Source organism: Aegilops tauschii, chromosome 3, assembly GCF_002575655.3.
Source record: "Aegilops tauschii subsp. strangulata cultivar AL8/78 chromosome 3, Aet v6.0, whole genome shotgun sequence".
In the NCBI taxonomy this organism is placed as follows: Eukaryota; Viridiplantae; Streptophyta; class Magnoliopsida; order Poales; family Poaceae; genus Aegilops; species Aegilops tauschii.
In genome coordinates, this window is record NC_053037.3 from 336,862,227 (window position 1) to 336,884,514 (window position 22,288).

Genomic DNA, 22,288 nt, shown 5'->3' on the forward strand with positions numbered 1-22,288 from the left:
TTTCCTAACCATAGACATGTGTTGTCATTTGATGAACGGGATCACATCATTAGGAGAATGATGTGATGGACAAGACCCATCCGTTAGCTTAGCATAATGATCGTTAAGTTTTATTGCTATTGCTTTATTCATGACATATACATATTCCTTTGACTATGAGATTATGCAACTCCCGGATACCGGAGGAATACCTTGTGTTCTATCAAACGTCACAACGTAACTGGGTGATTATAAAGATGCTCTATAGGTATCTCCGAAGGTGTTTGTTGGGTTGGCATAGATCGAGATTAGGATTTGTCACTCCCAAGTATCGGAGAGGTATCTCTGGGCCCTCTCGGTAATGCACATCATAATAAGCCTTGAAAGCAATGTGACTAATGAGTTAGTTGCGGGACGATGTATTATGGAACAGGTAAAGAGACTTGCCGGTAACGAGATTGAACTAGGTATGAAGATACCGACAATGGAATCTCGGGCAAGTAACATACCGATGACAAAGGGAATAACATATGTTGTCATTACGGTACGACCGATAAAGATCTTCGTAGAATATGTGGGAGCCAATATGAGCATCCAGGTTCCGTTGTTGGTTATTGACCGGAGAGGTGTCTCAGTCATGTCTACATAGTTTTCTCGAACCCGTAGGGTCCGCACGCTTAATGTTCGATGAAGATTTTGTATTATATGAGTTATGTGCTTTGGTGACCGAATGTTGTTCGGAGTCCCGGATGAGATCACAGACATGACGAGGAGTCTCGAAATGGTTGAGAGGTAAAGATTCATATATAGGACGATGATATTCGGACACCGGAAGTGTTCTGGGGTATCGGGTACATATCGGGTCACCGGAAGGGGTTCCGGACATCCCCTCGGCAACTACATGGGCCTAATGGGCCAAGAAGGGGACAGACCAGCCCCTAAGGGGCTGGTGCGCCCCATGTAGGCCGAAATAGGAGGGGAAGGAAAGAGGAGAAGAGAGAAAGGAAGGGGAGGGATTCGGCCTCCCCCCTCCTTCCCTCCTCCCTCCTCCTTCCTTCCCCCTCCGGAAAACATGGTAAGGGGGCCCGAATAGGACTAGGGCCCCAAGTAGGATTCCTCCTACTTGGGCGCCCCCTTGGCTGCTCCCTCTCCCTCCCACCTATATATGTGAGGAGGGGAGGCGCCTAGAACACACAACAACATCTGTTAGCCGTGTGTGGCGCCTCCCTCCACAGATTACACCTCCGTTCATATCTTCGTAGTGCTTAGGCGAAGCCCTGTGCGGATTACTTCGCCATCACCGTCACCACGCCGTCGTGCTGACGAAACTCTCCCTTGACACTTTGTTGGATCAAGAGTTCGAGGGACGTCATCGAGCTGAACGTGTGCAGAACCCGAATGTGCCGTACGTTCGGTGCTTGATCAGTCAGAATGAGAAAAAGTTTGACTACATCAACCGCGTTGTCAAACGCTTTCGCTTTCGGTCTACAAGGGTACGTGGACACACTCTCCCCCTCTCGTTGTTGTGCATCTCCTAGATAGATCTTGCGTGAGCGTAGGAAATTTTTTGAAATTGCATGCTACGTTTCCCAACAGGCAAAACATGTCTTCTAATGTCAAGAGGGGTCAAACCATCTAACCTAACAAAAATCTCTCATATATGGAGAATTAGGAAGCAAATAGACATGCATTTTGGATGAAAACTGGTGGATTGCAATCCCATGTAAAAATTCTTGTTCAAGGAATTTCACCTGGTAATATTTTCTTCTACAAATTTTAAAGGAAACCAAACATGAGCTCTAACCTCATGGGAGAATTCTTTTCAAAGTTTCAATGTATCTTGCATCTTTCACTCTCCCTTCTCTCTTTGATCAGGCAACACCTGAAATTACTAGTACATTTTTATCCGTAGCATCCAAAGGATTCTCCTCAACAAATCGTCCGTTTTTCTTGTATTTGAGATACCATGACATTTCGGTCATGCGTTGTTACTATTTCTATGTTTTGACAATCACCCTTAGTTTCTGTGAAGTTGTAAATCCCTTGTTGTTTTTGTGAACACAACTCAACACAAAGGTATGAGAAATGTTAATATAAAATTGAATCTGCGAAGCTTTTTTCAAGTATTTGTTACCACCTGGTACTGGAAGAATGTGATGTGAGATCAGGGATGATCGCTATATAAGAGATCAGGAATCGTCACTAAATAGTGTGACAAAGTAATAATATGAGTTACCAAAGCAGCAATAGAAGAACCAACATTTCAGCCACGCTAGCCAAGCAGCCAAGATGAGCAACCGGTGTGTTTACTTCCTCTTAAACAACAGGGGGAAAAAAGGACCCTACGAAGTTAGAACCAAATAATTATAGGAAAGAAAACTTATTTAAGAGGGCGAATCAACAGAACAACAATGTATAAAACCTGTGCTATAAAAAGTGAACGAAAAATAAAAGCCAGCCAATCACTTGAGCAACAACCGTGAGGTGTAGAACAGTACCGCAGTTCTGTAATTAGGCAAAATGTCATAATCTGTACATCTCTAAGTAAACATATTTCTATAATTAATTAATACTCCCTCCGTCCCAAAGTAAGTGTCTCAACTTTATACTAACTTTACAAAGTTGTACTAACCTTGAGACACTTATTTTGGGACAAAGGGAGTAGTAACAAAAAAATAAGTTACAGAGTTACAAATCATAGAGGACCTTGTATTCAACGGAGGAGCCGAGTTCAGTAAGTTGTGGGCATGAACTGATGGTGGTAGAAATTGAAGGCTGTGTGTATGTTCCTCTTAGAAGGCCAATTGCGATGCCCTTATATGCAGCTTCTGAGGGATGGAAACCATCCCATGATCCATACTTTTGTGGATCATCACACACCTTGTATTCTCCATATCCACATCTTGCAGTCATGGACACACCATAGGGTCCTCCTCCACCGCAGCATGCTGCTAAAGGGTGATCGATCCCTGAGTAATAGATGTATTAATGTTAAGCATGGTATCAACTAGGAAAACATGTTGTTGTCGATGAATATATGTGTTCTTGGAGCACTAAAGCATTTAGTTAGTTTATCTAGTGAAAGTAGCATCCAGGAAATGTTTCGATGGCATCGTCTCATACAGCACTTGGCAGATTGGAGAGACCGAAACGCCAGAATCTTCGAGGATGTTAGCGATACCACTTTCAAGATCAAAGAAATGGTGAGGTTGAAATAGTTAGCTTTTTCCAGGGTTGTACAGGATGATGGGGGCTAGCTTTCTTGATCATTTTTCTTCCTTTTATCTAGGCAAAGCCTCGTACATGAGGGTTTGGCCTGATCTAAGTTACTTTTTTTACTCTTCTAATGGAATTCACAGTGCTCCTGTCAGATTTTCGAAAAAAAAAAGGAAGTAGCTGCCGTATCAAATCTGAAGCTCAATCAAAGTGATGTCATGTTTAATACTACCTCCGATCCATAATAAGTGTCGCAGTTTTGAACTAACCCTAGTTGAAAACTGCGACACTTATTTTGGATCGGAGGGAGTACATATCAATCATGTATTTAGGCTAGAGTAGCTACAGGGACACTGAATAAACATACAGAAGGAAATTATTAAGAGTAAATAATGCTACTGTATCTGATATCACCTTATGTTAGCAAAACAAAACCAAGTTGTACTTGATGTTACAACGATGGCACTTCTGAAAGCTTCTGCTATGTTTACTCAATAGTGATTTGATTGTGTTACTAGTAAGATTACTTCATAAGAAACCCAAATTAAACACACCCCTATTATGTACTCCACCGTCCCAAAATAAGTGTCTTTGATTTAGTACGACTTTATATGTATTGTCATTTCTGGAGATACTGCCTACTGGCATCAAAAGAAAATGATGTTGGGTTCGTGTGATTTAGAAAACAATATGGACTAGTATATAAATGTCAACCTTGCTGATTTGAACCTATGTTTGCTAGCTACTTGGGTTAAAAGATACCATATGGATAAATCTGGAAACAGATTGTAGATGCTAAATATAGGACCCAAAGTCCCAACATCTTTGCTAGTTCTTCTATTGGTGTGTAGTTCTTGTATTGGTCAGAATTCCTTGTTTTCGGAACTGTTTAAATTTGGTCCTTTCCCTATTTGCTGAGGCAGCGTGTTTGCTGTTTTCCTCTGAGGGCTTGTATTTCACTAAACCTTGTATACCGATATTTTGGTTTCACTGTCAATACAATGGAGCCGGGGCGGTGAGCCCTTTTCCTCTAAAAAAATAGTATAAATGTTTATTTCATTTATCCTACTCCCTCCGATCCATATTAATTGTCGCCGATTTGGTACAAAGTTGTACTAAATCAGCAAAATTAATATGGATCAGAGAGATTACAAGTTAATTCATAAACTACAAAGTAGAAGGGACTCACCAAATTGTTCCGGGGAACGGTAGATCTCCATAGCAGCTCCATAGTAATCGGCATAGATTATTGACACGCCAGGATGAAGCTTGCGCAACTTTTCCAACTCATCAATGAGAAGTCTGTTGTGGTACTTCGAGAATTCGTTCATCCACCGTAGGCAACCAGTCTCTGGCTCATAATCTTCCTTCTTGTCACTCTTGAATATCATCAGGTAGTTCGGAACGCACCCGATGGGGAGGTTACCAGGAACTACCAATGTTTTGGCTCCCAGACCAATCAACTCCTGTAAATGAACTCATTGCATTACTAACTATGTACTCCTTTACAATTTCTTGAGTTGCGATTCAAGTAACAATGGCAACAACAATTGTAGCAGCAGTAAATGACTCACAGTGACTGTAGAAGAAATTTTGGCAACAACACTCGGAGTGAACGTGCGAATCTTCTCAAAGGGAACCCTAGAGAGAAGAGGTATGTTGTAATCATTGCCCCCAATTTCTCCAACCAAGAAGAGAGATTGATTCATCATGCCCATGCAATCTGTTTAAGAAACAGTGTTGTTAGCCATATGTAACAATGGCATCTTAGTTTAAAAACTATCAAGAAAGTATCATACTTATGCGCTCTACAGTAGTTGAACATCCACGGGCTCACATTAAATTTACAGATATTCATTTCTGGTAGAGCTGTAAAATATTCCCCAAAGGAAAGTTGCTAGTACAAGTTTTGCTACTATTTATTTGCAGTCCCATCATAATGCAGAATTACAAATAATGTTTCCCCTTGCAGAGTATTTGATTTCTGAAATTAATGTATCATATCTGTTCCAGTGATTAGTTGTACCATATCTGTTCCAGGGACTTAATAATCATCTCATGTAAATCTCTTAATGGGGACCAAATATACTACTCCCTCCGATCCATATTGTTGTCGCTGATTTAGTACAACTTTCTCTCAAGTCCATATTAATGTCGCTGATTTAGTACAACTTTCCCTCTGCTCCATATTAATTGTCGCTGATTTAATACAACTTTCCCTCCGATCAATATTAATTGTCGCCGATTTAGTACAAAAGTTGCAGTAAATCAGCGACATTAATATGGATCAGAGGGAGTATAATTTCTAATTTTTACATATAATGTAATGGTGGTTTGTAGTGAAACTCAAGCAGTACAAATTTCAACATCTTCTGCAACAAATATTACTACTCCCAGCAGCAACCTCACACCGGTGCCAGTAGAATTTTTCTCTCCCTAGTACTAGCAGAAAAATTCAGGTCAAAAGACTTGTGTGGGCAAGGAGAAAGAGAAGGAAGTAAAATTTGGGATTACCAGCCCGGTCGGCGGGGCAGAGCAGATCGAGCAGGTCGTGGAACCATTTCATCTCGACGCCAAGGTGCATGCGGTCGCCCATGGGCACCCCTCTCCCCCGAAAGAAGTCCGGGCCCAGCGCCATGGCGCCGCCGACCGCGAAGTTGGCCCCGGACGCGAAGTCCTCCGCGGTTCGCCCGCTCAGGTACGGCCGCACGAACGGCAGCCCCATCGTGTCCGCTGCGGCACGCCCGCCCACGCGAGTTTCATCAGAATTCAATCAGTACTGCGCGTGCGCGGCTGGCCGGCCGAGCGATCGATGGAGGCGGTGTGGTGGTGCTTGGCTTACCGATGAAGTCGACGATGAGGCGGCCGTCGGAGAAGCGGCCGGTGGCGCGGCGGAAGAATGTCTCCCCGTAGGGCGTCCTGAGCGCGGGCTCGCGGGAGTCGTTGCCGTAGAGGAAGGGGAAGTTGCCCGTGTCCGCCAGCGAGTCCCCGAAGCTGAACACCCGCGGAACGCACGGCGCCGCGGGAGCCCCCCGCGCGTGTATCACCGCCACCGCTAGCAGCACCGCGGCCGGTAAGAGGAAGCCTCCTCCTCTCCCGGAGACGGAGACGGAGGCAGAGGAAGCCATGCCAGTTTCTGTTCGAAGAGGCGTGCAAGGGTGCGACTTTCTGCCTTTTATATCAAACTTCGGGACTGCCGTCGCCAGAGTCCAGAGAAATGGCCAAGGAGCCTGAGATAGAATGCGGGGCCCACAAGTCAGCGGCCACTTGTCGCCTTCCCAGTTCGTACGCGTACTCTCTGATCGATCCTCCCTTGAAACAAGATCATACTACACTTTCTTTTCTCTTGCGTGTACACCAGATCCTAGGTACAGCACGGGCACGGGCCTCGGATCCGGAAACGTAGCGTGATCGTACGAAAATATGTAGTAGTATTCTGGAGCAATATTGTTCTGTATATTGAGGGCTTTGGGCGAAGAGGCTATGAAATCAATGAGGTGAACTCGGCTCCACGATTAGCGACGGGGCAGGAGGACCATCGAGCAGCATTCCCTAATTTTAGATTGTGCAATGTTCCTGACCTCTCCAGTTGATGCTGCACTATGAACTCTCCCTGGCAATAAGTAATGTATACCTGTCATACTGGAAACTAGAAAATCGTATGTTAGGTGCATCTGCACATTGGAAAAAGGAAATAATAAGTTGTCAGTATCTGACAGTTCTGCATGCGCATTGTTGCCTAATGTGAACCAGCAAATTTGTATCCAAAAAAATTATAGTATATGTCAATTGTTTGCCGTAATTTTAGTGCAGTTGACTGTCATCGTCGTCAAAATCCTGATAGATAATTATTGCATAAGGATGCAAGGTGATTGACAAATGCAACATAAACAATCCTATCCATGGGCTGACATGAGAATCTCTTCACACAAAAGGAAAAAAGGCGATTGAAACAGAAATACTTTGCTGCCATAGAGTGGCGAATCAAATACCCACACTTGATTAGCAGTACTAGAGCATAGAGGTATCATGGCCACTTACAGAACGATGCAGCATCAAATGACTGACATGAGATTACCTTGGCAAGTAAAAAATCCTGGAACTAACTGAAAGCACAACAGAAGTCATCAACATTCAACAGACTTGCAAGCAGACCGATTGAACAACAAGTGACTTTCCACGCATCAGCAATTGTTCATTATCAGTTCAAAGCTCGACACAAAACTAGCTTCTCTCGTACAAGTTATGTTATGTGTGGCATTACGCCGCCGGAAATTTTATTTCAAAACTCAAATCTTCCATGCCCACATGATGGGCAGAAAAAGCACTGGACAAAACCAACAGACCCCTCAACAAGACCTGGGTTTGCTATAATCTGCAAAATGGCCTAACTAACTTGCATTCGCGAACGCGACACCCTTCTCAATTGAAGATTTGAGCTCACCCTTGAGAGCTTCCAACCCTTCCTTCTCAAACTGCGTCAGCTGACCCAACCCGAGCACTTCCTCGACTCCATTCTTCCCAAGCCTCACCTGTGTTACATCAGTGGATCATGAAATTCCATTCTATGACCAGCGTCAACAGTTTGTAAAGTGAACAAACAGCAGCAAGACCACACGGCGTACAAGTCCATCACATTGCCTTAGGCAATAAGCATCACACAAAGGAGAGATAGGTTCTTTTTTTTTCGAGAGTACGCCAATGGCGTACCTTAGCTTTATAGAAGAGAGAAAAATATATACAAGAGATTGTATGGTAGATCGTCACAAACCGACGATCCCACCCAACCACTCCCCTACCCTAAGCGGACTACTCACAAAAACGTTGGACTTAATTCAGCGTGGAGAATACTCTAGAAGATTCAGTGCACAGTAAGAATACTTGAGCAGATGCTGAGCCTCGTTTCAAAGAGTTTTTGTCTCAATCAAAATATAACATGGCAAAAAATAGCAAGTTGATCAGTGTGCAAGGGGGGAATGGCCTAAAGGAGTATTGCCTTATATATAAAAAGCGTGTCAAAGACTAGTTTTTTGCAGCAGTACTTGCAATCAATTCTAAGGTCATATCCAAACAAGGCAGCTTAAAAATGTCAAAGATAACAGTGACATAAAAGTCCAACAGCAATTACTATTAAATGTACCGCAAAAACCAAACGATCAAAATGGATTTAACAACCCAGCCACTCAGGAAACAAAGCTTAGCCACCCTATTTTCAACAGGCATATAACATCATAAAAGAAATTGCAATATAATATCATATGCATGACAAGGAACCACTGCATAAATCTAGAGAAAAATGTCTTTGATACTACTCCCTCCGTCCTATAATGTAAGACGTTTTTTGACACTACACTAGTGTTAAAAAGCGTCTTACATTATGGGACGGAGGGAGTACATGAAATTTGGAACCATCTAGATTTACATAATGAAATCAGATAAATAACAACTGCAGTAAACAACACACATAGCAAAACAAGCATGTACCTTGGAAGCAAAGAATGGCAGCTCGGTCACAGTTGATTGCACGTAGGAGCATTCAACAATGTCAGGAACTCCGTTCAGACCCTTCAAGCATGCATCTCCAAAAACTGCACCAGCATACCTACAAAGGTGGAGCAAATTTATTAGCAAAACAAGTAAAAACATGGCACTAAGTTGCTAGAGAAGTGGCACACAATCCTCAGTTAGCATGGTTTTTCATCTTTTTTTTTACTTACGCCATGGACAAGGTTGCAGATCCCTTTCCAGCCTTTGCCTCAACGACTTCTGTGCCACCCTCCTGTGTCCTCTTGGTGAGAGCCTTGATTTCTTCAGCAGACAATGCATTAGTTGAAGGAGTTGCCTGTTAAAAAAGAGTTTCCTTCAGTTGAGTTATTAGGGTTAGGGTGATCGCACAAATGTACACTATTCAACTACTTCACAATTACTAATAACCAGAAAGATAAACCTAGATAGACCATATTCACTTCCATAATTTTGGTAAATATGGTGTTTACATTACACTAAACTAGCTACACACTCATATGTCCAGTTGTCCACACAAATGCATTCACTAATGAGCAAGAATAATAGAATATGATTGATCTTTTGTCATAGACATGATCACTTCCCATTTCAAGTAGATGAACATTATCTGACCAGAGAAACTTAATTTCTTTACTTGGCATGATTTCACCATGAAAGTCCTAGCATAATACAATAGTTTTTACAATAGTGCTGTATCATTTATTACGTGACAAAAGTCAATACCTGTGAGAACAGTGGCAAGATGGTAATACCAGCATGACCACCAACAACAGGAACGTCCACAGCTGCCAAAAGAACACTCCAGTTAAGGACAAAAATACAGCAACCATACTCTTCTTTCATTTGCTACCAGTCAGCTAGATCATATACTTTCACCACTTACTATTAACATCTACATTAGCCTTCCCAGCATAGAAAGTCCTGGCACGAACAACATCAAGAGTGGTCACACCAAACAATCTCTTCTCATCATAGGTTCCAGCCTTCTTGAAAACTTCAGCAGCAATCGGTACGGTTGAATTCACAGGGTTGCTGATCATGTTGACAAGAGCCTGCAATACAGAAACACATCAAATTCATAGAAAGATGCATACAAACAAAATGAAGTAACAAAGGAGGAACATCAGTTTTTAAATGTATATCATATAACGATTTCCTAACGCAACATGCACTGAAAATGGATACATTATGCATTGGAGGTTGGCGCTAACAGCCAGGTTAGAAAATTTGAAGGAATGGGCCATATGACTCCTCAGTCAACAGGTTGAGGAATGGGCAAAAAAATATAGAAGATACGATAATAATTGACAAGCATGTAGGACAGATGATATATATATATTAGACTGAAGAGTTATAAACATAAGAAAATGTAACTTTCAAGAGAAAACAGTGAGGCAATCCAGAGTAATACTGACCTAGTTTTCATTTGTCCAGGCTAATGCACAAACATTAGAATGCAAGTAACATTGCAACAAACAAAATGAATAGACCAAGGAACCACACTATCGAACAGGAGATACAAAACTGCAAGCGCCTAAACAAGACACACGTGATAGAGCAAAATGTTGGTGCCTATTCAGCAGATAAGTATTGGTCTTCGTACTGATAATCAAACGACGCCCGCCTACAATTTCCAAGCATCGAATCATAATTACGCAATGTCCACGTCTTGAATAGGAACTAGATAGATCTGTAACGAGACCACGCACCCAGAGTAGCCAGAGCAATCAACCATGCGAGCAACAGACCTAAATTTGAAGAGAGTTGAGAATCTTACATTCGGGCAGTACTTGGCGATGGCGGTGCAGAGGTTCTTAACGATGCCGGCGTTAATGTTGAAGAGGTCGTCCCTGGTCATGCCGGGCTTCCTCGGGACACCGGCCGGGATGATCACGAGGTCGGCCCCATCCAACGCCTCCGCGAGCTGATCGTCCGCCATGAAGCCCTTGACCTGCGAAAACCCAAACCATGCGTTAGATCCGACCGAACTGAGCGGCGCGAGGAGGGCGATGTCGGACGTGGGGTACCAGGGCAGGGGAGTTGATGTGGGAAACGTCGGCAGCGACGCCCGGGGTGGCCGCGATATCGTAGAGGGAGAGGGAGGAGACGAGGGGGTTCAGCTTCATGAGGAGAGACAGCGGCTGCCCGATGCCGCCGGCCGCGCCGAGGATGGCCACCTTTCGCGCCTGCTGCCCGGACGCGGAGGAGTAGTTGCGGCGGCGGAGGAGCTGGGCGGCGGATCTCATCACCGAGGGCCTCATCGTCGCTGGCTTGGGCGGCCTGTGAGATCTGGGTCGACGGATGCGAAGGGGAGATGTGGACGGGCGGCGGCTGCTGATGTGTTGCTATTGTATAGACGGAGCCAGCAAAGTGGTGGATGGATGGGACGATCTAAACAGTAAAGTTGTTTTTTTTTTGACGGGTAAACAATAAAGTTGTTAGCAAAAAGGGTTTGGGGGTTTCGAGATAACCATTTCCGATCCAACTTTTCCGGGATTTTTCTTTCCTATGAGTATACCTTTTAAAAAGACGTAAATACACCCATGGTCTTAGAACTTGCACTGGATGGTCATTTGGTGCACAAAGTTGCAAAATACGCATTTGTGGTCACTGAATTTGCAAAACGGTGCAAATACAGTCACTCTCTTCGTATGCAGCCGTATCCGGCGGCGCCAGCGTGGCATGGGCCCGCTGTCAGCGACCATGGCCTTCCCGCGAGGCGTGTGCGCGGTCACTTTGCAAAAAAAAACCTTGGATTTATTATTTTTTGTGTAAAAAACCCTGCTGACAGTGGGCCGTTCATAACAGTGGACAAGTCTCCCCGTTCACAAGTCTCCCCTCGGTCACAAATCTCTCCCGTTTCCCAAATCGCTGCGATTCCCAAATTAGGAACCCTAGACAGGCGACGGCGGAGGCAGACGGCTGTGGTAGCAGTTAGGTGAGTCCTCGTCAGCGTCGTCGGGTTGAATAGTTGTCCGCCGGCGGGATCTGGGTTTTTTCCCTGTGATCTTCAGCAACATGGAAGGCGCCGGCGGTGATAAGCGCGATGGAGAGGAGGAATGGAAGGCCACGGCCATTTTGGATCAAAGAAAAGCGCTGAGGTAATGCGTCTTTCTCCACTCTGAATCTTGCGCGATTGCTTCCTCCGCTAGTCATAAAGATTTGGTTTTAGGTAGATGAGCTCTCAGAATGTGATTTTGGGCTGCCGAAATACAAGTTTGATGCCCAGTTTAATGGGGTGGAGCAGAATGCTGAGAAGTGCGGCCATGTAATAAGTCCAGCTCGTCGTGTGGCAACAGAAGGGAACAATAGAAGATTTTTGGGATGCCCATATGAGGTAAAGGATGAATCTAGGTGTTGCAAGACATCTACTTTTTTAGTAAATTTTCCTGATTATTACATATGTACATGATTTAAGGGCTTGCTCACATGTGCAGTGGATTGATCCAGAATGGAAGGGAAGGGAAAAGATTGTAATTTTTTATCTGGCTCGGAAGAACAAGGAGTTGGAGAATCAAGTTGAGGAGAGGGAAGCAGAGAAGCAGTCCATGAGGGCGAAGCACAAGGTGGAAAAGAAGATGCTAGCAAGGATTCACAGGGAGCGACAAGAATTAGGATGATGTGAGCCAATATGTTGGCAGTAGGAACATGAAAGATGTAATCTGTGTCATTATGTTTGCATTTTGTAGATGATGAAGAGCGAGGTTGAAATGGGAAAGAATTTGATTTTTATGCTTCATTGCAATGTGACACTTTCTGGATCAATAAAGAGAACAATCGGATTGCATTCATAGATAGAACATTACATTCAGTCTAAACTAAAGATAGTTGAAAACACTAATCTCAGTGTACTGAACATAACTGAAGATAGTGGCTACTGAACTATAAATAGCGGACGAAAGCTCGATAACCTCTCGCTCTCGGCCGTTTATGGAGGCTATGGCAGCCGCGGCCGCCACCCTCCGCTCGTCGCGTGCACGACACCGTACGAGAGCGGCCTGGAGCATGATGTGGTCTGCCTGCTGGGTGGACAGGGACGCCGCAAACACGGCATTGACCAGCTGTTGTTGTGCCGCGCTACGTGCCTCGTCGGCTACTTTTTTTTGCTCTTTCTATTATTTTGCATCAGGCAAAACAGATTAAGTATATTTTGCAGCTGCAGTAGTATAGATTAAGCACTGTCAAAACAAACTCAAGAATGAACCAATTGAAACCATCATACAGAAATCATAGAAATTTACTTAATATTGATCTGGGAGGCCTCTTGAACTACTAGCACTGTCATAGAAATTTACTTAATATAGAGCACAGTTTCGTACAGTCTGAACATTGAGAAAACCAAAGCAAAATAAAGTTGGAAAAGGCCTTGCCTACTATATCTTTACCCCAACTGCAGTAGTAGTTCATTCATGAACTAAACCTAACCAAAAGTTCATTCATGAACTCTAACTTGTTCTGATGTAAACTAAAGAGACAGAAAATCATGCACATCAGCAGGCCAGATATCTTGAGATAGAGCAGACTACGATGCATTTTGGCTAAATAGAACCTCCTCTTCAGCCTGCACGAACTGTGCTCTATCAGCAGCTCCATCATCTCCAAACAGGAGATTGTAAAAGCCAGGAGCAGCAGCTCTTGCTCCTCTGACATCTTCAGGAGCAGCACCTCTTCCTTCAAATGTATCAGCGGCAGTTCTTCCTCCTCTTGCACCATTTCTTCCTCTACCAGCACTTCTTCCTCCTCTTGCACCATCTCTTTCTCCCCTCCCAGCAGTTCTTCCTCCTCTTGCAGCATTTGTTGCTCCTCTCCCTGCACTGCCTCCCCCTCTTGCTTGTTTTTTCTTGGGTCTTGTTGCAGCTGCTGCTTGCTGACTTGACTGAGTTGCTTCCTCTCCATTTGCAGGTGGTGCTTGCTGACTCCTCACCCTCCCCCTAGCCATTTCTATTGTCACTCTGCCTACTGGCATTGCTTCTCTAGCGGTTGCAATAAATGTAGACTCAGGCAAGGGGCTAAATTCCCTAAGGGCTGGGTATGTGAACCTCTCCTGCAAAAATTAAGATAGAGGAAGTGTGAGCACACATACTAATGATTTATTGAGATAGAGTGGGTACAAGTTAATTAGTGAAATGATCATTGCTTGTTCCTGCATCTTGTACACCATACAATCAGGTGTTTGCGTTGGATCCAGCTGAGGGTATACCCTGTGTGGCATTATGTTCTGCACAAGACAAGCAATGTATGAACTTAGTATATCCTAAATCTGAAAAAGTATATGGGAGTAAGCATAAGAGTACAAGTGTATTACGGCAAGTATTGATGGATCATCATACTCTTATTCAGATTCCCTAGCAGCTTCTTCATTTGGAGTCTTATCAGCATGATTATGGTGTCCCTTTTTGTTATGATCAGCTGCTCCACATATTGAACAGTGCATGGTCACACCATGCTTGGTCACCTTCTTTACTCCATTTTTGTCACTCTTCTCTTCTGGATCTTTCTTCTTGTTTTTCTTTGGCCTGCCCATAACTTTTCTGTATAATGATGGATACACATCAATCCCATTCATTTTCTCCCATAGCTTTGTATCCCTCATTGGCATCATGTTATATCCATAACATTTTCTGTACTCCTCCACTGTATAGCAGGGGTGAACCATGCTCTCTGGTTCAATCCTCTCATGCCTGAAAGTTGCTATTGCATGATGTCAAGGGATGCCAGATAGTACCCATCTTTTGCAGTCATAGCTTAGCATATTTAAGTCCACTATGTGTGAGTTTTGTAGATAGAAAACTTTGAACACACCTCTACCATACTCTTGCACCCTGCAATTCTTTGCCCACTCAATGTATTTGTCGAGTTTCTTCTGAATCTTGGGGAACAGTCTTCCTGTCCAATTTTCTGACTCCCTTTGCTTACCAACTATACTATTTGTGAGCTTCGTGAAAATATAATCCAGCATTGACTTAATTGGTAGCTCTCTTCCATCCAATATATAACTGCAGATATTTTCATATGTTCATGTTATGTTAGTACCCAATGGCATTGTTTAACATGATATGAAGGAAAGGTGGGAGGGCAATGCAAACCTGTTGAAGACTTCAGACATGTTGTTTAATAATATGTCACACTTGCAAAATGGGTTGAAGAAAGCTTTGATCCATTTTTTTGAGCTAACTTCTCAACCCACTTGTAAGCATCAAGGCTATGCTCTTTGATCTGATTCATGCTTCTCGTGTAGGCCATCTCATTTGGGGATCTAGCTATAGCCCACAAGTCATTTTTCAGTTGCTCACCCTTGTGAACTTTGTGAAAGTTTTGGTAAATATGCCTAACGCAATTTCTATGTTCTGAATAAGTGTATATGGTGTATTAGCATAAACTAACAACAAACAATAACATAAAATGGAAGGAAGTGTGCCCACCTTCTGCTTGTCACTCATAAGTGTATATGGCGTACTGTTGCTTATGTTGAGATCATCCTTCAATGAAGTTAAGAACCACTCCCAGCTATGTGTTGACTCCACTTCACATAGGCCAAATGCAATAGGAAATATGCAGTCATTTGGGTCAATTCCTACTGCTGTCAGCAAATTCCCCTTGTATCTTGTTTTAATGTGGCACCCATCAAGGAAAATGATTGGCCTACAAGCCTTAAGAAACCCCCTCTTACATGCATCATAAGACCAATATAATGTCGAGAAGTGGTCCTTTGTCTCTTCTCCCCTAATCTGTTTGACTGCTGCCCTTCTTGCCCTTCCCAACTTGGTCCTCTTTGCAACCAAGTTAAATTCTTGCTCAACTTTCTCTGAAAATTTCCTCAGAGGCATCTTCTCATTGTCTCTGAATTCATTCTTGAACTTGTGAGTAAGAAAAGGTGCAGTAAGAACTCTCAGGTCCCAAGCTTTGGTGCATGTATGCTTGTCGGTGTACTTTTTTATTTGAATGCTACTTGGCCTATTATCATGTCCTGCCTTCAAGTACCAAGTACAACCTGGCTTGCATACAGCCTCTAACAACTTTGAAGTATTCCTACGCTTGTTCACCTTCACTCTATTTCTGACACTATATGCAACGAGAGCATGCCTCAACTCTTTCATATCTCCAAAGACCATCCCAAGCTTGAAAACAGGTGCATTGAGATCAGTGCTTGGGTTAAAAGTGCTGAATTTGTGTTTCAGCTTCTCTTTCTCTTCTTTTGACAAGTTCAAATGACTATCCTCTAATGCATCTTCTGGAAGTTCTCCTTCAAAGTCCTGCACATTTTCTTTCTCTCTGTGATCATCAACATCTTTGTCCACATTGGCATCAAAGAGATCATCGTCACCTGCTGCTATTTCATAATCACTCTCATAGAAATCCTCATCTGTCTCAGCCTCTACATCCTCTCCATTTCCCTTTGAACTACTGCTTTCACCATTGTCACTAATGTCAAAATCTTCGTCCTCTTCTTCGGCTGCATTACCAGAACTAGGTCCTTCTCCAAATGGCATAAACCTCTTTACTGGGCTTGAAAGCTTCTTTGTTGTACTGGGTTGTTTCTCTGAATAGCTGACATTTTGTTTACCATGCCTTAGTTTTGTTGGAGTTATAACCTTTGGCAAATTAGGCACTCCATGTATCAGCACATCATCTTTGGTTAGTGACTGAAGTGTGTCACCATGGTCTACAACCAGTACCAGGTTATTGTGCTCAATTGTTGCAACTATCATAAGAACAATGTCTACATCACATGTCATAAGCTTCGGGCCCTCACCAAATGATTTTCCTGGTTGGGACCAATACACATCAATCTTGGACACTTCATTGTCATATCCTAGTTGTACAAGAAAATCATTTATCCACAGCATTGACCAAGTGTCACTCTGACAATTATCAAACCAGTCAACCATATAATCCATGTATGTCATGTTGCTTCCAGTTCCACAAAAAAACCATTGTGATGGATCTCAACAGTGAACAAGCCATCAAATTGTCCTGCATTGTCAAATGAACTTAAATTACATACTGCACATGACCAAATTCAGTACAAAATAGAGCACTCACATTCAGTACAGAACAGAGCACTCACATTCAGTAAAAACACAACAATCACATTCATTTATGAACAGTGCAGCCATATTCAGTTTAATAACTCCCAAATTTAGTTAAAACCAATGCAGTAACACCAGTGCACCATTTTGCAATGCACAGCACTATACATCCATGCACTAACATCTCCTGAACAAAGCAACATTATTCACTTAGGAAATTGCAGCAAATATTCAGTATTTTCAGACATGCTAATTATACAGAAAGCACATGTTCAGTTCCACATATGTTTAGTACACACATTGCATCAACGACGAAATCTGTCAATATAACGTGCCTAACATGAATTCTGGATTGCTTTCATCAACTTTTCTGAAGCAAAAAGGCGCCTCCTTGAAAACCCCCAATTAAACCCTAAGTCAGATTGGAGAAGCAGGATTTCTGACTAGTCGCAACTGATCCATAGGCCAAACACACGCTCGAATCAAAACTTGAACATCTCAATCAACAGGGTACAACCCACCGATCCTACCACCCAAATCCTGCCCGTGGCGGCTGACAAAATCGGTAAATAAAAGAGGTAGACATATGGGATCACTCACCGTATGTGGGTGCCGCTTCCCTCGGCCGTCGGCGGCGCGGTTCTTCCATCTCCTCCGACGACGGCCGCCGTGGCGCAGTTCCGCCTCCACCAGTCCCTCGGAATGATCGACAAAGAAGGGAGACGAAGCGGTGGGGAGTTACAATGGGCTGCCAGCTATTTTGGGGTACCTAAGCGCTTATTTGCACGACGCCCTGTTCCCACGTCTCCAGGGTTTTTTGTGCAAAAAATAATAAATCCAAGGGTTTTTTTGCAAAGTGACCACGCAAACGCCTCGCGGGAAGGCCATGGTCGCTGACAGCGGGCCCATGCCACGTTGGCGCCGCTAGACACGGCTGCATACAAAGAGCGTGACTGTATTTGCACCGTTTTGCAACTTCAGTGACCACAAACGCGTATTTTGCAACTTTGTGCACCAAAGTGACCATCCAGTGCAAGTTCTAAGACCGCGGGTGTATTTACCTCTTTTAAAAACTACTCCTACTAGTAGTAGTAAAAAAAGGGAGATAGAAAAAGTTCCCTATCGTTAGGGTTTCGCTGTCCTCTAGCGGCGGTGCCGTCGAGAGTCTATTCCTACCGTTCACCACCATCCATCCCCATCCGATCCCCGTAGCTCCCCCGGATCTGATCCCTGGGAAGCCTGCGTGGAAGTGTGCGGTGGATCTTGCGTTTCCGAGCCTTGCCCGTCTTAGGGCTAGGGTTTAGCGATTGTGTTCGCCATGGCAACACAGGAGGAACCGAACAGAACCCGCCAGGGCAAGGAACTTGTGGAAGAACTCTTGGGTCGATTGGAGCTTCAGGAGGATGAGGAGGAGCACTTTGTCTGGGAGGAGGAATTCAAGGAGGAGAAGATCGAGGCCGAGTGGCTTGCGATCGCGAAGGTGCACACAAATAAGGGTTTCAACCCCTCTGCTCTCTATGATGATATGAGATCGGTGTGGAATCCAGCCAGGGAGGTCTGTTGGCGAAGAGTAGATGACAATCTGTTCACGGTACAGTTCGGATGCCTGGGGGACTGGAACATGGCGATACACAAGGGGCCATGGCTGTTTAGGAACCAAGGGGTCCTGATAGAGGAATATGACGGATTCACGAAACCGGAATCGGTGGTGCTAGACAAATTGGTGGTATGGGCAAGGATACTGAAACTGCCGGATAACTATTTGTTTCCAGCAGCAATCAAGGGCATGTGTCGCAGGATGGGCAACGTGCTAAAGGTCCAAACAACCCTACCTGCTGGTTTTGTAGGGGATTTTGTAAGGGTTAGAGTGGAGCTTACTGTCTCGAAGAAACTTATCAGATTTGTTTCAATCACAAAGAATGAGCAGACATACTTCTGCCAAGTCCAGTATGAAAAGCTACCTGATTTCTGTGGCAATTGTGGCCTAATGGGACATTGGTACGAGGAATGTGCCACTGGAGAACATGATGTAACTAAGCTGGAGTGGGGTGACTTCCTTTTGGTTGAAGGAGGCAGAGGTAGAGGTAGAGGTCATGGTGCGGGGAGGAACCCTGGACGTGGGAGAGGTGAGAAAGTGAGGGAAGAGCCACCTTTTGGGCCAGGTCGTGGTCGAGGAACTCCTCCCTTTGTCTCTGTTGGGAGGGGAACAATGCAGAGCTGGCGCCATAATGCGTTGTACAACCCGGTGGATACTGATATGGAAACAGGCCAACGGTCAGAGCAGGAGATGAATAACCAGGACATGCGTCAGGCTAACGTTCTTGGAAAGCGGACATCAATGTATACACAACAAGTAGTGCCAGGTGGATCTAACATGTTGGCGATAGTTCCCAGTACTGGAAAAACATCAAATGTAGCAGCGATTGTGGATCAGTTTGAAGGAGATACTCTGCCAGGGATCACTTTGGAGACGGCTAGTACGCCTTAGAAAAATGCCAACAGAAAGAAGCTCAAAGGAGTGGATGGAGAAGCAATGGACAGTTTGGAAGGCCAGCAAACCAATGAGATATTGGCATCCTCCTAGGAGGGGGATGACCGGACGCAATGAAAATATTATCATGGAACTGCCGGGGTCTTGGGAACGCCCCGACAGTGCGTGCTTTGCTGGACGTCCAGCAGAGATGTACCCCCGAGGTGGTGTTTTTGTCGGAGACCCACCTTGATAGCTATCCGGCAGAATGCTTAAGGAGAAGAATGAAGATGGATCAGAAACTAGTGTGCACGAGTAATGGTAGAAGTGGTGGTTTAGTTCTTTTTTGGAATAATCATATCAATGTTCGTAGACTTGCTCTAGATGCTATGTTCATCGATGTAATAATAGAGGACAATAATAATAATCCGGTTTGGCGTTTGACTGGGATGTACGAAGAGTTTAGATGGGCGAATAAACACCTGACCTGGTCACGCATGCGGCAACTTCACCAGAGTCAGAACTTGCCGTGGCTCTTGATTGGTGATCTGAATGAAATTCAATTTCTTCATGAGAAGGAAGGAGGCAATCCGCGACCGGTACAATATATGTAGGCTTTTCAAGAAGCAATTGATGACTGTGAGTTACACGATATGGGCTTCCTCGGAGACCCGTTCACATGGCGACGTGAGAGGATAAGAGAAAGATTAGACAGAGGTCTGGTGAATGATGCATGGGCGAGCTTGTTCACTCATGCGACACTGCAGAATTTGGAATTCAATCACTCTGATCACAGACCATTATTGGTGGATACAGAGCTCTATACACACCCAACTGCTGGCCTAAATAATGTACAAGTGAAAAGATTTGAGGCGCACTGGTTGAGAGAGCAGAGTTTTGAGGAGACAGTAATGGCGCCATGGAATGACGATGTAGCTGACCCAACTGTGACTACTATTTATGAAAAGTTGAACAAAATGCATAATCAGTTCCACGACTGGGACCAACGAGTTCTCAAAAAACTGAAAAAACGACTGCGGAAAGCTCAACGAGAACTTGAGAGGGTCATGGCTGGGCCTATGGATGACGAGAATGAAGAGAAGAGAAGAGAACTATCAGAACTAATTGAGTATTTGTTGGAACTGGAAGAGATCCAAGCGAGGCAGTATTCTAGAGCAACATGGCTAAAGGTCGGTGATCGTAACGCTGCTTTTTTTAGGCTTTTGCTTCGGCAAGGCGGAAAAGGAATTTTATTAAGAAATTGAAAGATGAGGCTGGGAATTGGTTGGAAGGTACTGTTGATTTAAATGCACATATCTTAAACTATTTTACTCACCTTTTCTCCTCTGAAGTCCAGCAAACAAATCCGGTTTTCCTGGAACGAGTTCAGCATAAGGTGTCAGACCAAATGATCAATTTTCTGATGGCTCCTTATACAACAGATGATGTGAAGAAGGCAATCTCTAGTATTGGAGATATTAAGGCACCCGGGCCAGATGGTCTACATGCAAATTTCTTTAAGAAATATTGTCATATACTTGGAGATGAAATCACCCAAGAGGTTTTGTTGGCCATTAACTCGAGGAAAATCCCAGCAAATTGGAACGACACACACTACAAAAAAAGACACTTCCGTGATGATACGTGTTTGTCACAGTAGGTCATGTTTTCTGTCATGCATGTACATCCATGACAAATTTATGACAGAATCAAGATAGTCATACCTGTGCTGTCGTAGAAGTGTTCCATGACATTACCAAAATTATCATCATGGAAGTGTCCACTTCCATGACAATAAATTACGCATCATAGAAGTGCTTTCGTCAAGGGTGAGCGACACGTGGCATCCACCGTAATGAGACACCGTTAAGCTCTCAGGTCCGATTTTGGATTCGATAACCCATTAACAACCCGGACCAATGGGAATTTTCCACGTGTAAAATTCTCATTGGCCGGAGGAAACACGTGTCGGCTCAACGTCCGGACAAATGTCATCCACTCATTGGACAGGAGGCGCCTATGATGCGTCAACACGTGGCATGGCCTAACAGAGGCCCATTCCGGTTAAAAGGCCGGCCCGTTTGACTTGGTCAAAAGGTAACGGGCTGGCCCACGGAAAGCATGTTAACGACCTGTTCGTATATAGCCCATTTACGGGCCGCTTACTACCGGCCCGTTACGGCCCATCGGAATTAAGCCCAGTAGCTTCATCTGGGCTGTCCAATATGATTCCAGCCCGTTGTAACTTCTGGCCCATGTATGGCCCATGATGTCTTTCGGCCCATATGAGGCCCTTTGTAACTCTCGGCCCATTAAAGGCCCGAGATGAAACTGGCCCATAATGAACAGTGTATCGCTTTATACCCATTAATGACCCATTATTCCGTCGGCCGTTTCCAACCCGTGTTAACTTTGGGCCTTCTAAGGGCCCATTTATTCTTGGGCTCATTTCTAGAATTCGGTTAGGTACGGTCCGTTACTGGCCTGTTCCATTTGTGGGCCAAATACAGCCCGTGGTTACATTCGGCTCGTTTGTGGCCCGTTAACCCGTTGGGCTGTTTTCATAGCATTATCAAATAAGGCCTATTAATGGCCCTTTATGGTCCACAAATAGTATGGCCCATGTTTGGCGAAATGATTATACGCCCGTAGAAGGCCCATGGATCCTACGGCCTGTAGAAGACCAATGGATCCTACGGCCCGTAGAAGGCTGATTGATCATACGGCCCGTAGAAAGTCCATGGATCCTACGGCCCGTAAAAGGCCCATGGATCCTATGACCCGTAGAAGGCCCACGGATCCTACGACCCGCAGGAGGCCCATGGTTACACAGTTTGTGTGTTGCCATGATTATTGTGGCCTAGTTACCAAAACTAGGTTATTGTGGCCACTAAAAAACACGGAAAAAGAACTGCAGTGACTACAAGCAAACAACTAAACAAGATAATAAGGAAATAAATAAGCAAGCAACTAACGCTAGCCTATTACAACTATTACACATATTACATCCACTGGGCATCAAAGTTCGCGACTAGTGCAAATATAGGGAACAAAGCAGCATATTACA

At 44.2% G+C, this 22,288-nt stretch overlaps 4 protein-coding genes across 7 annotated transcripts; 1 reads left to right on the forward strand and 3 right to left on the reverse strand.

The window, feature by feature from the left end:
* Positions 1–2,343: 2,343 nt before the first annotated feature.
* On the reverse strand, positions 2,344–6,364 carry LOC109782174 (GDSL esterase/lipase At1g28600). Of its 2 annotated transcripts, XM_040403991.3 has the most exons (6): positions 6,038–6,364; positions 5,710–5,928; positions 4,770–4,918; positions 4,385–4,661; positions 2,686–2,948; positions 2,344–2,484 (listed from the first exon to the last, which is right to left on the reverse strand). In XM_040403991.3, exons 1-6 carry the CDS (start codon positions 6,321–6,323, stop codon positions 2,407–2,409), a joined length of 1,272 nt encoding a protein of 423 aa, XP_040259925.1. In that variant the 5' UTR covers positions 6,324–6,364; the 3' UTR covers positions 2,344–2,406. The 2 variants fall into 2 exon arrangements, with proteins under 2 accessions (XP_040259925.1, XP_073366589.1); XM_073510488.1 differs by having other exon boundaries at positions 2,344–2,948; positions 6,038–6,360.
* Positions 6,365–7,369: 1,005 nt separating this feature from the next.
* On the reverse strand, positions 7,370–11,074 carry LOC109782175 (malate dehydrogenase 1, mitochondrial). The gene is made up of 7 exons (XM_020340773.4): positions 10,749–11,074; positions 10,499–10,672; positions 9,605–9,773; positions 9,445–9,506; positions 8,913–9,037; positions 8,680–8,797; positions 7,370–7,727 (listed from the first exon to the last, which is right to left on the reverse strand). The coding sequence occupies exons 1-7, from the start codon at positions 10,980–10,982 to the stop codon at positions 7,587–7,589; spliced, it is 1,023 nt and encodes a 340-aa protein (XP_020196362.1). The 5' UTR covers positions 10,983–11,074; the 3' UTR covers positions 7,370–7,586.
* A 455-nt stretch (positions 11,075–11,529) lies between these two features.
* LOC120976722 (uncharacterized) lies at positions 11,530–12,453 on the forward strand. The gene is made up of 3 exons (XM_040403992.3): positions 11,530–11,822; positions 11,894–12,058; positions 12,159–12,453. The coding sequence occupies exons 1-3, from the start codon at positions 11,781–11,783 to the stop codon at positions 12,339–12,341; spliced, it is 390 nt and encodes a 129-aa protein (XP_040259926.1). The 5' UTR covers positions 11,530–11,780; the 3' UTR covers positions 12,342–12,453.
* Positions 12,454–12,993: 540 nt separating this feature from the next.
* LOC109782159 (uncharacterized) lies at positions 12,994–17,505 on the reverse strand. 3 transcript variants are annotated; one of them, XM_020340752.3, is made up of 5 exons: positions 17,352–17,505; positions 15,144–16,695; positions 14,808–14,981; positions 14,027–14,717; positions 12,994–13,939 (listed from the first exon to the last, which is right to left on the reverse strand). In XM_020340752.3, exons 2-3 carry the CDS (start codon positions 16,626–16,628, stop codon positions 14,943–14,945), a joined length of 1,524 nt encoding a protein of 507 aa, XP_020196341.2. In that variant the 5' UTR covers positions 16,629–16,695; positions 17,352–17,505; the 3' UTR covers positions 12,994–13,939; positions 14,027–14,717; positions 14,808–14,942. The 3 variants fall into 3 exon arrangements, with proteins under 3 accessions (XP_020196341.2, XP_073366588.1, XP_045090764.1); XM_073510487.1 differs by having other exon boundaries at positions 14,052–14,717; positions 14,808–16,695; XM_045234829.2 differs by having other exon boundaries at positions 14,808–16,695.
* Between the last annotated feature and the right edge of the window lie 4,783 nt (positions 17,506–22,288).